This window comes from Scyliorhinus torazame, chromosome 1 (assembly GCF_047496885.1).
Source record: "Scyliorhinus torazame isolate Kashiwa2021f chromosome 1, sScyTor2.1, whole genome shotgun sequence".
Lineage (NCBI taxonomy): Eukaryota > Metazoa > Chordata > Chondrichthyes > Carcharhiniformes > Scyliorhinidae > Scyliorhinus > Scyliorhinus torazame.
In genome coordinates, this window is record NC_092707.1 from 281619063 (window position 1) to 281636333 (window position 17271).

The following is a 17271-nucleotide window of genomic DNA, read 5'->3' on the forward strand; positions in this document are numbered from 1 at the left end:
GTACCACTGAACAAGCGGCTGGAAAAATTCTCCTGTCGGACGAACAACACAAAACAAACGTACGAACAACATAAAACATCCTGCAGGTTCCATCAGGAAGGACAACACTTCTCCCAAGCGTTTCCTTTAAACATCATGTGGACACCTCAGTTCTCTGTTGCGAACAGGGTCGCAAAGGGGTTGGCGGTTTGGGAGTCAGACTCGAGGTTGTCACCTTCTCCCGGGTACCAAACTCCGGAATGGATTAGGGCTGAAAGGGCTGCTTGGTGTGAGTTGGGGTTGCTTTCGTCGTTGCGGACGAGTCTGTAGGCGTTGTCGCGGTGCCAATGAGTTGTGTCGAGTTGTGTGGGGAAAAAATCGGGGTCGTCCGTGTGGTTCGGTGGTCGGTGGTGGGATTTATTTAGAAAAGTGATCATGAAGGGATCACTGGAGTCGAAATCGGAGTCGCTGGGTGTGGGTCCGGTTGTATGGGGATAGTAGGGAGGCGTGCTGTGGCTATCGTCCGAGTCACAGTCGCTGTCTCTGCTGCTGCAGTCTGTGGGCGTTCCGGGGCGGAGTGTAGATTTTGGGGGTGGAGTCGAGGGCGAGTCTGTGGCTGGGCTGGACGTGGTGGGGGTTGGTCAGGTTACGTTGGCTGTGGGCGGGGTGTGGTCTGCTGCGTCAAGCATGACATGGTGGGCGTGGTTTGACTGTGTTCCATAAGCCGTTAACTGGTCTATATGAAACCACGCAGTCTTACCATTGTGGCTACACCACCACACGGTCCCATTGAACCCTGGGGGTGGTGGAGGTTGGGACGGGTTGTGGTGGGGGGGAGGGGGAAGTTGGGGTGCAGAAGGATGGGGGAGGGGGCGCGGTACCTGGGCGGTAAACGGTGGCTGACCTGGGGGCTCTGGTTCATGTGCACCTCCACTGACCCCTCCCCCTCTCCAGCGACCCCCCCCCCTCTGCAACCACCCCAGTCCAGTCCAGCCCATCCTTCACATGCTTCTGACAGAGTACTGAGTAACGTTGGAACGTTTGTGAACAGGTGTTTATTGTGAACAAGTGAACATGTTTCTACAGGTTTGCGCCCTAGCCCCTAGCGTTATGCTCAGTGGTGCACCCATGCCAACTTAACTGGTGTCTAACTTTCAGGCCTCAAAGGCCCTAACACTAAGTGGATCCCCAGGTGGTACGTCAAGAGTGGACGCGGCCTGCTGCGATTCCCGCCCTGTGACCTGGGTCCCCTTTGGCGGCCATCTTCTACAGTGAACGGGCCTGGACAGCTCCGGCAGTCTCTCGGGCGTCCCAGGTGGCGCGGTGCCACTCTGTTCTGCACGCTGCCCATCGGAGGTAGCAGGGACAGGAGGGGGGCAGTCTGAGGCACTGTAATGTTCCAGCACTTCCCCTGCTTAGGTCACCGGCACGGGCCCCATCACCTCCTCCTCCCTCGGGGTGCCCGATTGCCGCCAAGCTACTCCTTGGGACAGGGGTGCTTCCTGACTGGGCTCTGGGGACTCACCACCACCTGGCCTGCCAGCTCTGGAAGCCCGCTCTCATCTCGATCAGAGTCTGAATGCATTTGGCCATGGAGCACAGGGACTGGGCCACCTCCCTCTGGGACTGTGCCATGTCCCTCTATGACTGGCTCAGGTCAGCCAGTGCCCGGGCAATGCTGTTGACGCCTGCAGCCATGACCCATTGTGACTGGGTCAAACTCTGGAGTGCCGCTGCCATGTTCGGGTGCCATGGTACATTGCTGTCTGTGACAAGGCCACCCTGTCATGCGCGTCGGCCGCTGCCTGCTTTGAGAAGAGTGTTGGGATGGTGTGGGGGAGGTGGGTGGTGTGGGGGAAGTGGGATGGTGTGGGGGAGGTGGGATGGTGTGGGGGAGGTGGTGTGGTGTGGGGGAAGTGGGATGGTGTGCGGGAGGTGGGATGGTGTGGGGGAGGTGGTGTGGTGTGGGGGAGGTGGGGTGGTGGGGAGGTGGGATGGTGTGGGGGAGGTGGGGTGGTGTGGGGGAAGTGGGATGGTGTGGGGGAAGTGGGATGGTGTGGGGGAGGTGGTGTGGTGTGGGGGAGGTGGGGTGGTATGGGGGGGATGCGGTGGTGTGGGGGAGGTGAGGTGGTGTGGGGGAAGTGGGATGGTGTGGGGGAGGTGGGGTGGTGTGGGGGAGGTGAGGTGTTGGGATGGTGTGGGGGAGGTGGGTGTTGGGATGGTGTGGGGGAGGTGGGATGGTGTGGGGGAGATGGGGTGGTGTGGAGGAGGTGGGGTGGTGTGGGGAGGGGATTTGTGTGGTGGAGATGGGTGTTGGGATGGTGTGGGGGAGTGGGGTGGTGTGGGGGAGTGGGGTGGTGTGGGGGAGGGGCGTGGTGTGGAGGAGGTGGGGTGGCGTGGGGAGGGGATTTGTGTGGGGAGATGGGTGTTGGGATGGTGTGGGGGTGTGGGGTGGTGTGGGGGAGTGGGGTGGTGTGGGGGAGGGTGGTGGTGTGGGGAAGGGGGGTGGGGAGGGGTGTGTGTGGGGAGGTGGGTGTTGGGATGGTGTGGGGGAGGTGGTGTGGTGTGGGGGAGGTGGGGTGGTGTGGGGAGGGGATTTGTGTGGGGGAGATGGGTGTTGGGATGGTGTGGGGGAGTGGCGGTGGTGTGGGGGAGGGGGGTGGTGTGGGGGAGGGGGGTGGTGTGGGGAGGTGGGGTGGTGTGGGGGAGGGGGGTGGTGTGGGGGAGGGGGGTGGTGTGGGGAGGTGGGGTGGTGTGGGGGAGGGGTGTGGTGTGGGGGAGGGGGGTGGTGTGGGGGAGGGGGGTGGTGTGGGGAGGTGGGGTGGTGTGGGGGAGGGGGTGGTGTGGGGAGGTGGGGTGTGTGGGGAGGTGGGGTGGTGTGGGGAAGCGGGGTGGTGTGGGGGAGGTGGGGTGGTGTGGGGAGGTGGGGTGGTGTGGGGAAGTGGGGTGGTGTGGGGGAGGGGGGTGGTGTGGGGGAGGTGGGGTGGTGTGGGGAGGTGGGGTGGTGTGGGGTGATGGGGTGGTGGGGGGTGATGGAGTGGTGGGGGGTGATGGAGTGGTGGGAGGTGATGGAGTGGTGGGGGGTGATGGAGTGGTGGGGGGTGATGGAGTGGTGGGGGGTGATGGAGTGGTGGGGGATGGTGCCACACGTGCCGTAGGGACACCGCAACCCAGCGGGGACTTGTGGTGTTGGGCGTTCTGACACACAGATGAGCCAACACAGTTGTATTTGGTACAACGCTGTTTTATTCAAACTTACTATCTACAGTTTTGTCTTGATACTCTGCACGTGGGGACTCCCTGTCTGTGATGTTAAAGCAGGTCTTGTCGTTGTCCTTGTCCCCAGATCTACCGCCCACCAGGTGTCGTGTTTGTCCTTTTATACTGTCCCTGTCTTTGTCTGTGACTGGTTGTGGTGTTGTGTGTTCTGATGTGTCTGTTGGTGTGTCTATCATGATGTGTGTGTTTGAATATCATGACATCCCCCTTTTTTACAAAGATATGTGCCTACGTGGTTATAAATATAATCGTGTCGTGAGTGCATCTAAGAGTGTGTGTGTGTTGTGTACAGCATGTGCATATGACGTAACTATTTACATGGGGCGATGTCGGGTGCGTCATTCTAACAAGGTTGTACCATAACAAAACATGAATGCGAAAAAAACTTTGAATAGTGGTCCGGTCAAACGATATCTGGAACGATAAACAACAGGTTACCATACAGTAGTGTTTAACTTTTTAAACGTATGAACAGTGTTATAAGTCCAGTCTAATGGGTGTGCGACGAATTCGGGTTGACTGCCTCAAGGGTGGGTCAAGAACCACTGGCTGATGTGCAAGCCTGGCCATGGGTGGCGATGGAAGGGGCGTGATCTGCGGCAGCTCCACGAAGTCATCCTCGGAAGACTGTTGAGGATCCGGCGTGTGTGTACAGTGTGGCTGTGAGCGTGGAAGTTGGCGAAGGGCGCGCCGATTGCGGCAACGCACTGAACCATCCGGCATGCGTATCAGGAACGAGCGGGGAGCCACACGTTGGAGAACTTCGGCCGGTGCTGACCAGCCACCATGCGGTAGATGGATGCGTACTTTGTCTCCGGAGGACAGGGGGGGGAAGGTCCGTCGCCCGTGTGTCGTACAGACTCTTCTGGCGATCACGCTGCATTTGCATCTTACGAAGAACCGTATCATGGTCCGTTGTTGGTGCCAGGGTGGATGGCACCGTCGTCCTGAGGGAGCGACCCATCAGGAGCTGTACTGGCGAGAGACTCGTGGCTAGCGGGGCCGATCGATAGGCCAGCAGGGCGAGTTTAAAGTCCGATCCGGCAGCAGCCGTCTTGCAGCGGAGCCACTTGGCAATGTGAACGCCCTTCTCTGCCTTCCCATTCGACTGTGGATGTAGAGGGCTGGACGTCACATGAGTGAAACCATATGCTGCGGCAAAGGACGACCAATCACAGCTGGCGAAACAGGGTCCATTGTCTGACATGACAGTCATTGGAATGCCATGGCGAGCAAATGTTTCCTTGCAGGCCCCAATGACTGCGGACGACGTCAGATCGTGCAGAGGTATGACTTCCGGGTAATTGGAAAAGTAATCTATAATAATGATGTAATCTCTGCCGAGCGCGTGAAATAGGTCAACACCCACCTTCGCCCAGGGGGACGTCACCATCTCGTGTGGTAGAAGCGTCTCCGGAGGTTGCGCCGGCTGAAACCTCTGACAGGTTGTGCAATTGAGCACCATGTTGGCTATGTCTTCATTAATACCCGGCCAATATACCGCCTCTCGGGCCCTCCATCTGCATTTCTCGACTCCCAAGTGGCCTTCGTGTAGTTGATTAAGAATCATCTGGCGCATGCTGTGCGGAATGACAATCCTGTCTAACTTCATGAGGACCCCGTCAATGTTGGTAAGGTCATCTCGCACATTATAAAACTGCGGGCACTGCCCTTTGAGCCACCCTTCCGCCATGTGGCGCATCACTCGCTGTTGAAGGGGGTCAGTCGCCGTCTCTGCGCGTATGCGGGCCAGACTTGGGTCGTCAGCCGGCAGATTTGCTGCTGTCAGAGTAACGTGTGCCTCAATTTGACATACGAACCCCTCCACATCTGGTGGTGTACTCACTGCTCGGGAGAGCGTGTCCACCACGATGAGATCCTTCCCCGGAGTGTAGATCAGTTCGAAATCATACCTCCTGAGTTTAAGTAAGATGCACTGGAGGCGAGGGGTCATGTCGTTCAGGTCCTTGTTTATTATGTTGACCAGGGGGCGGTGGTCAGTTTCGACCGTGAATCGTGGAAGACCATACACATAATCGTGAAACTTGTCCAATCCAGTTAACTAGCCCAGGCATTCTTTTTCTATTTGCGCGTAGCGCTGTTCCATAGGGGTCATGGCTCGTGAGGCATATGCAATCGGGGCCCATGACGACGTGCTATCTTTCTGCAAGAGTACTGCTCCAATACCAGATTGGCTGGCATCCGTTGAGATTTTTGTGGGGCAAGCCGTGTCGAAGAACGCCAACACTGGTGCCGTGACCAGTTTGTGCTTGAGCTCCTCCCATTCCAGCTGGTGCGATTGTTGCCATTGGAATTCTGTTGATTTCTTCACGAGATGGCGCATAGCCGTTGTGTGAGAAGCAAGGTTGGGAATGAACTTCCCAAGGAAGTTGACCATGCCCAAGAATCTTAGGACAGCCTTCTTGTTAGCCGGCCGCGGCATGGCTGTGATGGCGCTAATTTCGTCTGCATCGGGACGGACCCCTGATTGTGAGATGTGGTCCCCGAGGAACTTCAGCTCAGTCTGGCCAAAGGCACACTTGGCGCGGTTGAGATGCAGGTCATTTTGTCGTATGCGGGCGAAGACGCGTCGTAGACGATGCATGTGCTCCTGCGGAGTGGTGGACCAAATGATGATATCGTCCACATATACGCGCACCCCTTCGATGCCTTCCATCATCTGCTCCATGATTCGGTGGAAAACCTCAGATGCCGAGATGATGCCAAATGGCATCCGGTTGTAGCAGAATCTGCCGAAAGGGGTGTTAAACGTGCATAGCCTTCGGCTGGCCGGGTCCAATTGGATCTGCCAAAATCCTTTGGACGCATCCAGTTTGGTAAATATTTTGGCTTGGGCCATCTCGCTGGTGATTTTCTCTCTTTTGGGGATGGGATAGTGTTCCCGCATAATGTTGTTATTTAGATCTTTAGGATCTATGCATATGCGGAGCTCGCCAGAGGGCTTTTTTACACAGACTATGGAGCTGACCCATGGCGTGGGCTCCGTGACCCTGGATAGGACCCCTTGGTCCTGAAGAGCCTGCAGCTGCAACTTGAGGCGGTCTTTGAGTGGCGCAGGAACCCTGCGAGGTGCGTGAACGACCGGGATGGCGTCTGGTTTGAGGCGAATCTTGTACGTGTATGGCAATGTCCCCATGCCTTCAAATACCTCCTGGTTGTGAGCAAGGAGGGAATGGAGATTTGCGTGGAACTCAGCATTCGGGAAGTCGGATATCTCATCTGGAGAGAGAGACATAATGCGCTGTACCAGGTGAAGGACCTTACACGCCTGTGCGCCCAGTAACGAGTCTTTTGATGAGCCAACAACTTCGAAGGGGAGTGTGGCCGTGTGCGTTTTGTGAGTTACCTGTAGCTGGCAAGAACCCATGGACGGGATGACGTTCCCGTTATAATCGACCATCTTGAGCCGGGATGGCGTGATGGGTGGTTTGACCTTCATGGCCTGGAATTCAGAATATGCAATCAGGTTGGCGGATGCGCCGGTGTCCAGACGGAAGTTGACGTGCGATCGGTTGACCGTTAGGGTGGCACTCCACTCATCGGCCAGATTGATGGCGTTGACCCTGTTTACATCGATGACGGAAACCCGGAAGGCATCCTGGTCATCTGCATCATTTAGCTGGCAGTCTTGCTGCGTGGGCTGGACGGTCCTGACGTGTCTGCGAGGTTGTCGGAGATGTGTAGGATCCATGGGTTGAGCCGCACGACAGTAGGCAGCATAGTGGCCCATCTTGCCACATCGGAGGCACTGTCGGTTTTTAGCAGGACATTGCCCTTTTAAGTGTACAGCTCCACAGTTGCCGCACATCATGACGTCACGGCGTTCGTTGCGCCACTGCGCATGCGCAGTGCAATCTTGCATTGGGCGCGCCTGCGCGGTGCGTCCCTCGATGTTGCCGTTGGTTTTGGCGCGCACAAGTGCGGGAGACCGCGGAAAGCGCGGGAAGCGGCCGCTCTCGTCGGGGCCGCGGGTCGGGAGATAATCGATGGCCTGGATGCGTTCGGCGTCGTGGGCAGCCTGGCTTGCCGATTCGACGGCAGGGGACCCCCTCCGTGCCAATTCGGCCGCCTGAAATCGGGCAAAACGGCTGGTTGCATTCTCGTGGAGGACACAGGCTTCCACTGCAGACGCTAAGGTGAGGCTTTTGATTTTAAGAAGTTGCTGGCGTAGGCCACTGGAGGCAATGCCAAAAACAATCTGGTCCCTGATCATGGACTCTGATGTGTTGCCGTAACCGCAGGACTGCGCTAGAATTCGGAGGTGCGTCAAAAAGGGTTGATAAAGCTCCTCCTTACCTTGCAGGAGTTGCTGAAAGAGATATCTTTCAAAACTTTCATTCACTTCAACATTAAAGTGCTGGTCTAGCTTGAGGATGACTGTGTCATACTTGGATTGGTTTTCGCCTTCTTCGAGCACCAGTGAGTTGAAGGCATCGATGGCGTGCTGCCCTGCGTAGAAGAGGAGCAGTGCAATCTTTGTTTCGTCCGAGGCACTCTGTTTCCTGTTGGCTCGGATGTACAGATCAAATTGCTGCTTGAAGAGCTTCCAATTGGTACCAAGGTTCCCCGCGACTTGCAATGGCTGCGGTTTATTGGTGAGGTCCATGTCCAGAATGGCAGGTTAGTCGGCAGGTATCGATCCACTCCTGTACCATGTGGTGTTGGGCGTTCTGACACACAGATGAGCCAACGCAGTTGTATTTGGTACAACGCTGTTTTATTCAAACTTACTATCTACAGTTTTGTCTTGATACTCTGCACGTGGGGACTCCCTGTCTGTGATGTTATTACAGGTCTTGTCGTTGTCCTTGTCCCCAGATCTACTGCCCACCAGGTGTCGTGTTTGTCCTTTTATACTGTCCCTGTCTTTGTCTGTGATTGGTTGTGGTGTTGTGTGTTCTGATTTGTCTGTTGGTGTGTCTATCATGATGTGTGTGTTTGAATATCATGACAGGACTGACTTAATTTCCCGAAGCCAATCTCCGCCTCAGTGACTGCCCTCTCTCTGGCCCACCAACCAGGTCCAGTGCCCACCGCTCTGCGACGGTGAGGGGCTGCAGGTCCAGCGGGCCCACTCCCGTCTTGTCTCTCTCCCGCTAGTTGTGCACCGGCTTTTCCTGGGGAAAGGAGGGTGGGGAAAGGCAGAAAATGCAGAGTTAGGCAGTAGGACGTGGGCAGCACAGGGGTGGGCAGCTGGTGGCCTGTGTGTGCACGGCACCCAGCCATGGCAGGTGACATGGTTGCTGGCATGCGATGCAGTGTGGGGTGCGAGCCGACGTTTGATGTGTGTGGTTCGGTCACCCTCCGGCTGAGGGGGCAGCGTGTGGTTCCGCTGTGTGGGTTGGTGCCAGGGGCACGGTGCTGGTTACTCACCCTGGCCGACCTGAGGAGGTCATGCAGCCTTTTCCGGCACTGCTGGCCGGTCCTGCCGATGGGGCGCACGATGCTCATGACTTCTGCCACCTGCGCCCAGGCCCGGTCTACGGTGGCGGGTGGCAGCTTCCTTTTCACCCCTGGGAACAGGTTGCCCCGCCTCTCCTCCACAATATCCAGCAGGGTCTCAAGCTCTGCATCTGCAAAACTGAGGGGGGGGGCTGCTCTTCGGGCTGCCATCTTGTTGGCTGGAATGAGTCTGTGTGGGGAATGGAGGCTGATATGCGGCTGCAGCTTGTTAGCTTCTCGAGCGAATCGGACACTGTTTTTCATTGGAATTGCTCTAGTTCCACGTGGCGCTGGTGCTTGCCCATTACCGGATCCTGAATCGCTCCGGGACTGGCGCCGCTTCCGTGGTTGTAGAACACCACCGGTTCAGTTCCGGTGTCAGCACTTAGTCTCTGAAATGGAGAGTCCGCCCTCTATGTTTCTGTGATTCTGTATAACTAAAACTTTATAGACCATGGATATTGTATTAGGCCGATCTTGAGTCATAGTTTGTTAAAGAAACCGGAGCACCTGAAGGAAACCCACGCAGACCACGGGGTGGAAGTGCAAACTCCTCACAGTCACCCAAGGCCCGCATGGAACCCAGGTCCTTGGTGCTGTGAGGCTGCTATGCTGACCACTGTGCCACCTGTGTTCTGGGTTGCGGGGAGACCCTAGGGGGGGTCGGTGGGTTGTGGGGGAATCCCGTTGTGTGGGGGGGGGGGGAAGTAGTTGAGAGGTAGGAAGAACCTCCTGTGGGTTCTGGGTGTGGGGGAAGTCCTGTGGGGCATTGGTGTGAATCTGTACCATACTTACCCAGAAATTGGGAGAGGTTTTAATTCTATGAGTTTTATCTGAGGTTAGCACCTGCAGAAGAGCAGCACTCCCTCGGTATTGCTCTGGAGTATCAGCCCTGATTTTTCAGCCCGAGTCTCTAAAGTGGGCTTTGAACCAACAACCTTCTGCCTCTGAATTGCTGTCCGCTGAGCTATAACTGACATATCGGGCGCGATTCTCCGAGCCCCGCGCCGGGCCGGAGAATCGCCGCAACCGCGCCCTGACGCCCCGACGCCGGCACGCGATTCTCCGAGGTGCAGAGAATCGGCGCCATTTTTGGCAGCACGTTGACATGGCGCCGGCCGCAGGCTGCTGGAATCGGCGGGGCAGCCGATTGTCCGGCCCGAAAAGGCAGAGTTCCGCCGGCGCCGTTTACCCCTGGTCGCTGCCAGCGGGAACTCTGCGCGAAGGGTCGGGGGCGGCCTGTGGGTCGGGGAAAAGCGCCCCTTCACCGGTGGGGGGGACCTCCGATGGGGTCTGGCCCGCGATCGGGGCTCACCGATTGGCGGGCCGGCCTCTCCCCCCCGGGCCTACTTTGTTGCGGGACCGACGCGCTGAAGAAGCCCCCTGCACATGCACAGGTTGGCGCGGCCCAACTGCGCATGTGCGGGTTGGCGCAGCGCCCATTTGGCACCGGGAAGGGAGGCACGAGTGGCGTGAACCGCTCCAGCGCTGTGCTGGCCCCCTGTGGGGAACAGAATCGATCGTCCCTGTGCCCGTTTCGCGACGGGGTTCACGACGGCGCAAACACAATAAGGTATCCATTTTGGAGAATCGCCCCCACCTTGTTGCCCAGAAAATTCACGAAGAAAAAGGGAAAGTAAAACAAATTGTTCATTTTGAAAAAATGTTTTTTCCACGCAGACTATACAATTTTACATTTCTTTAAGGTATTTCTTATTCTTCCAAAGCTGTCAACAGCTGTGCAAACTTACACACAGTGTTTTGCTTTCTTTTTCCAACTTCTGATTCTCAGTCCTGTCCTAACATGGCGAGATATGCAGCATCTGACTGTACTGACCTCCAAACGTAACCAGCTGCATGATGAAGTCCACAAGTGGAGAAGAAACGGTGTGGGCCTGGAGTTTAATCATCTCTTTGGTTACGGAGTGCTTGATGCTGGAGGTATGGTTAAAATGGCCAAAGACTGGAAGGCAGTTCCTGAAAGGTTCCATTGCGTTGCAGGATCAGTTCAAGAGCCACAGTAAGTAGTAACTTATATTTCTTCAGGAGAACCTGAAATTTCATAGGAACAGAAAACACATTCTCAGGACTTAAGCACAATAATCAATACTGGTACTCCCGGTAGACTGAAGGAGTGCTGCACTGTTGGAGGTGCAGTGGGCGCCATTCTCCGAGCCCCGCGCCGGGCCGGAGAATCTGCGCGACCGCGCCCAGACGGCGGAGCGCGATTCTCCGAGGTGCGGAGAATCGGTGCCATTTGCGCCGGCGCGTACGAGGCCGGGCCGCCGATTCTCCGGCCCGGATGGGCCGAGCGGAAACGGCAGAGTCCCGCCGGCGCCGTTCACCCCTGGTCGCTGCCGGCGGGAACTCTGCGCGATGGGTCGGGGGGGGCGGCCTGTGGGGGGGGGGGGGGGGAAGGGGCTCCTTCACCGGGGGGGACTCCGATGGGGTCTGGCCCGCGATCGGGGCTCACCGATCGGCCGCTCCCCCCCCCCCCGGGCCTACTTTGTTCCGCTTCCGGCCTCAGAACCCCCGCGCCATGCTGCGTCAGGGCCGGAGCGTTGAAGAAGTCCCCCGCGAATGTGCGGGTTGGCGCGGCGCCCATTTGGCGCCGGGAAGGGAGGCTGGAGTGGCGTGAACCGCTCCAGCGCCGCCCTGGCTCCCTGTGGGGGACAGAATCGGTAGTCCCCGCGCCCGTTTCGCGCCATCGTGAAATGCGACGGCGTTCACGACGGCGCGAACACTTAGTCTCCATTTTGGAGAATCGCACCCAGTATTTTGGGTAAGACATTAAATTGAGGATCTATCTGCCCTCTCGAAAAGAGCAAGTGACATTTTGAAGAAGAGCACGGGAATTATTTTCACAGTATCTTCATTGCTGTATTAACGTAAGCCTACTTGTGACGATAATAAAGGTTATTATTATTAATCCACATCCTGGAGTCAATATATATATCCCCTCAATCAACATCACAAAATCAGGTTATTTGGTTATTATTAGATTGCTGTGTGCGGGAGCTTGCTGTGCACAAATTGACTGCTGTGTTTCCTACATAACAACAGTGACTACACTTCAAAAGTACTTCATTGGCTGTTTGGGTTGTCTGCTGGTCATAAAAGGTGCAAACTAAATGCAAGGCTTTCTTTTCCACTAAATTTCTTAACTCAACAACATAAGACATCCAGTTGCCCCTGGAACCTGATGATGCACTTTGCATCAATTACCTCCCCTACCCAACTTGTTCCATATTATTTTTTGTGCATAAGCTTGACTTCCCTCTTACTATTTGCCTTGATATTTGAAGCCAGCCATCAGTTAACCTGGATTGGCTTTTGCTAATGCCCCTCTTGATCATGAACATTTTTATAAGATCACCTTGGAGTCTCTTTAAAAGACAGTTTGCCTAACATTTTTAATCTTTCCTCATAGCTAAGCATCCTGCTGCTGAGAATCATCTTGGTTATTCACCTCTGCTCATTGTTGTGTATAGCAATCTGTGAAATGACAGAGAATAGAGGATTGACAAATAACGGGAAAGGTGGCTGAATTTTCATCAAGTCAGGCTGACTCAGGAGCCCTTTAAAAATAGTGGGCGGGTCCAGGACTCCCAACGCCATTCCCAGGTTGTCTAATACGTGAGAATGCGGCACGGTAGCACAGTGGTTAGCACTGTTGCTTCACAGCTCCAGTGTCCCAGGTTCGATTCCCGGCTTGGGTCACTGTCTGTGCAGAGTCTGCACGTTCTCCCCATGTCTTCCTCTGGGTGCTCCGGTTTCCTCCCACACTCCAAGGATGTGCGGGTTAGGTGGATTGACCATGCAAACGTGCCCTTAATGTCCAAAAAGGTTAGGTGGGGTTACAGATTTATGGGGATAGGGTGAAGATGTGGGCTTAAGTAGGGTGCTCGTTCCAAAATCCGTGCAGATTCGATGGGCCAAATGGCCTCCTTCTGCATTGTAAATTCTATGATTCTCTAATTCTATAATTCCATGACTATGAATGCCTTTAATGATATGGGCTGGTCCCTGCCGGAAGCTTGCACCCAGCAATTCCTACCTCGTCAGGCTCTATTGTAATGATGTGCATATCCTACCCTTCTGGAGGCGTGACAGGTGTTTAAAGAGCAATGGTTCACAGCTCCTCAGAGGAGTCATGAATCCTAGTCTGCAAGCGGGGACGTTTTAAAAGGTGAGTTCAAAGGTTCCTCCGCTCCGCCCCCCACTTCCAATCTGGCACATGTCCAATGTGCTGTAGTGGCACTGTCACTGGATTAGTAATTCAGAAGCCAAGGTTAATGCCCTGAGGACCTGGGTTCAAGTTCCACCACCGCAGCTAGTGGAATTGAAGTTCAATTAATAAAGAATAATGCAGCATAGGAACAGGCCCTTCGGCTCTCCAAGCCTGCGCCAACCATGGTACCTGCCTAAACTAAAACCGTATGCACTTATGGAGTCCGTATCCTTGCATTCCCACCCTATTTATATATTTGTCTGGATGCCCCTTAAATGCTGCTATCATACCTGCTCCCACCATCACCCCAGGCAGCGCATTCCAGAGATTTACCATCGTCTGTGTAAAAAGCTTGGCTCGCACATCTGTTCTAAACTTTTCCCCACGCACTTTAAACCTATGTGTGAAAGGGAAATTAATGAGTTGCCCACTTAGAAGCATGCTGGGACATGCTTGACTATAGTTTAACACTGCTTTTGGACTAAAAGAAGTAGGTCAGGTAACGTAAACAAAATACTGCTTAATATTTGGGACTCAGCCTCATTATGATAAGAAGTTGTTCTTCTGAAGGACAACAAAATGCGTACTCGAGAATTGTTTTTAAAAGAAGGGCAAAACATTCATATTTCCACTTGCGTTTGTTCCCAAGGTTTATCTCTTCAAAGTTTTTTATTTCACACTATATATATAATGGTTTTCAAGTGTATAACTCAGAGTGCTGTGGAATGGCTATGCAGCCAGACCACTCCCCTCTCCGCAAATATTTGTGTCAAATAAATTTCCTTAATCGAACTCTCGAAGAATTTGTCTTTATTACAATTTCCACGACACTATGTCCCTTAGTACTTCATCCTCCTACCCAAGGGAAGAGCATCTGACTATCCATTCTGTCCATGCCACTCATAATCCTGTAGATCTCTATCAGGTCGCCTTTCAATCTCCGTCGTTCTAGTGAGAACAGACTGAGTTTATCTAACCAGGCAACATCCTAGTAAACAGCTTCTGTACCCTCTCAAAAGCATCAACATCCTTCTGGTAGTGTGGCACAATATTCCAAACTAAGGCCTAACTAAGGTTCTGTAAAACTGCAACATGATTTGCCAGTTTTTATATTCAATGTCCCGACTGATGAAGGCCAGCATGCTCAATGCCTTCTTGACCATATTATCCACAAGCGTTTCCACTTTCAGTGATCGGTGGACATGCACGCCCAGATCTCTCTGCCTGTCAATACTCGGAAGAGTTCTACCATTTATTGTGTAATTGCTACATGCATTGGACCTTCCAAAGTGCATTACCTCACACTTGTCCGGATTAAACTCCGTCTGCCATTTCTCCGCCCAAGACTTCAACTAGTTTATATCTTGCTAAATCCTCTGACAATCCTCTTCACTATCTGTAACTCCACCAATTTGTGTGTCGTCAGCGAACTTACTAATCAGACCAGCTACATTTTCTTCCAAATCATTTATGTACCATGAACAACAAAGGCCAAGAACTGATCCCTGTGAAACGCCGCTAATCACAGCCTTCCATTCAGAAAAGCACCCTTCTACTTCTACCCGCTGACTTCTGTGCCCAAGCCAGTTCTGTATCCAACATGCCAGCTCTCCTCTGATCCTAATGATTTCACCTTTTGTACCAGTCTACCATAAGGTACTTGTCAAAATCTGGAATATAAAGCTGGTCTCAGTAATGGTGAGCATGAACCTGTCATCGATTGTTGTTAAAACTCCATCTGGTTCACTAATGTCCTTTGGGGAAATCTACCTGTCATGATATTCAAACATACATCATAACACATACAAAATGATAGACAGACCAACAGACCAATTAGCACACATAACACGACAGCCAATCACAGACAAGAGCAGACACAGTATAAGACAAGAAACACGACACCTCCTGGCCAGTCCATCTGGAGACAGCACAGGGCCAGGACTTCATAGCAAGACACTCACACAGTCACAACGTGCTGAGTACCAAGTCAGATGTGTAAATAGTTAGTTGGAATAAAACTGCGTTGTACCAATCGCAACCGTGTTGGTTCGTCTGTACCTCAGAGCACCCAACACCTCATGGTACCAGTGAGTGAATCGATACCTACCGGCAAATCTGCCATCCTGAGCCATGGACACCCGCAACAAACCGCAGCCGTTGCAAGTCGCTGGGAACCTGGGCACAAATTGGAAGCTCTTCAAGCAGCGAATCGAACTGTTCGTGCAAGCCAATGAAAAACAGGGCGCCTCGGACGAAACAAAGATTGCCATGCTCCTCACTACCGCAGGTCAGCACGCCATCGATGTATACAACTCCTTGGTGTTCGCGGAAGGCGAGAACAAATCTAAGTATGACACGGTCCTCCTCAAGCTCGACCAGCACTTCAACGTTGAGGTCAATGAAAGCTTTGAGAGGTATGTCTTTCAGCAGCGCCTGCAAGGTAAGGACGAGCTCTTTCAGACCTTCCTGACGCACCTACGCATACTCGCGCAGTCCTGCGGTTGCGACACCACCTCAGAGTCCATGATCCGGGACCAGGTCGTTTTTGGCGTTGCCTCCAGTGGCCTACGCCAGCAGCTTCTAGAAATTAAAGGCCTGACCTTAGCATCTGCAGTTGAAGCCTTTGTCCTGCATGAAAATGCGACCAGCCGCTATGCCCAATTTCAGGCGACTGAATCGGCACGGGAGGGGTCCCACGCGATCGAATCGGCAAGCCAGGCCACCCACGAGGCCGAACGCATCCAGGCAATCGTGTTTCTCCCGGCCCGCGGCCCGGACGAGGGCGGCCGTTTCGCGCGCTTTTTGAGGCCTCCCGCGTTTGTGCGCGCCAAAACCTACGGCAACACTGAGGGACGTGCTGCGCAGGCGAGCCCGACGCAAGACCGAACTGCGCATGCGCAGTGGCGTAACGAACGCCATGACGTCATGACGTGCGGCAACTGTGGAGCTGCACATTTAAAAGGGCAATGTCCTGCAAAAACCCGACAATGCCTACGCCGTGGCAAGATGTGCCACTACGCTGCCTACTGTCGAGCGGCTCAACCTGTTGATCATCCACATCTCTGACAACCTCGCAGGAACGTGCGGACCATTCAGCCTCCACATCACGACATCCAAACCGACGACACCGATTACCAAGACGCCTTCCGGGTTGCGGTCATTGATGCGAACCGGGTCAACAACATCAATCCGGGCGATAAATGGAGTGCCACCCTAACGGTCAACCGATCGCCGATCACTTTCCGCCTGGACACTGGCGCCTCCGCCAACCTCATAGCATGGTCAGCCTTCTATGCCATGAAGGTCAGACCACCAATCCAGCCATCCCGGTGCAAGATGGTCGACTACAACGTGAACGTTATCCCGGCAATGGGATCCTGCCAGCTTCAGGTAACACACAAAACACACACGGCCACACTCTCGTTCGAGATAGTTGGCTCATCGAAGGACTCCCTGCTGGGCATGTAAGGCTCTCCACCTTGTGCAACAAATTCTCTCTCTCTCTCCAGACGGCACGTCTGACTTCCCGGATGCAGAGTTCTACGCACAGCTCCAATCGCTCCTTGCCCACAACCAGGAGGCATTCGAAGGCATGGGAAAACTGCCATACACCTACCGAATTCGCCTCAAACCGGACGCCATCCCGGTCGTTCATGCACCTCGCAGGGTTCCTGCGCCACTTAAAGACCGCCTCAAGCAGCTGCTGCAGGATCTCCAGGACCAAGGGGTCCTATCCAGGGTCACAGAGCCCACGCCATGGGTCAGCTCCATGGTGTGTGTCAAGAAGCCCTCTGGCGAGCTCCGCATCTGTATAGACCCCAAAGACCTCAATAATAATATTATGAGAGAACATTATCCCATACCCAAACGGGAGGAGATCACCAGTGAAATGGCCCAGGCGAAGATATTCACGAAACTGGATGCTTCTAAAGGATTTTGGCAGATCCAACTGGACCCGTCCAGCCGAAAGCTATGTACCTTCCATAGATAGAATTTACAGTGCAGAAGGAGGCCATTCGGCCCATCGAGTCTGCACCGGCTCTTGGAAAGAGCACCCTACCCAAGCCCACACCACCCTATCCCCATAACCCAGTAACCCCACTCAACCAACACTAAGGGCAATTTAGCATGGCCAATCCACCTAACCTGCACATCTTTGGACTGTGGGAGGAAACCGGAGCACCCGGAGGAAACCCACGCACACACGGGGAGAACGTGCAGACTCCGCACAGACAGTGACCCAGCCGGGAATCGAACCTGGGACCCTGGAGCTGTGAAGCAATTGCGCTAACCACTATGCTACCGTGCTGCCCCTACCG

The 17271-nt window shown here is 54.3% G+C and overlaps 1 protein-coding gene across 1 annotated transcript in view; it reads left to right on the forward strand.

Moving 5' to 3' along the window:
* The window catches only part of pcsk2 (proprotein convertase subtilisin/kexin type 2), a 151588-nt gene that overhangs the window by 115891 nt on the left and 18426 nt on the right, over positions 1 to 17271 (forward strand). The window contains exon 11 of the mRNA XM_072506718.1: positions 10514 to 10741. Within this exon, the coding sequence (XP_072362819.1) occupies positions 10514 to 10741 (228 nt within the window). The remainder of the gene's footprint in view (positions 1 to 10513; positions 10742 to 17271) is intronic.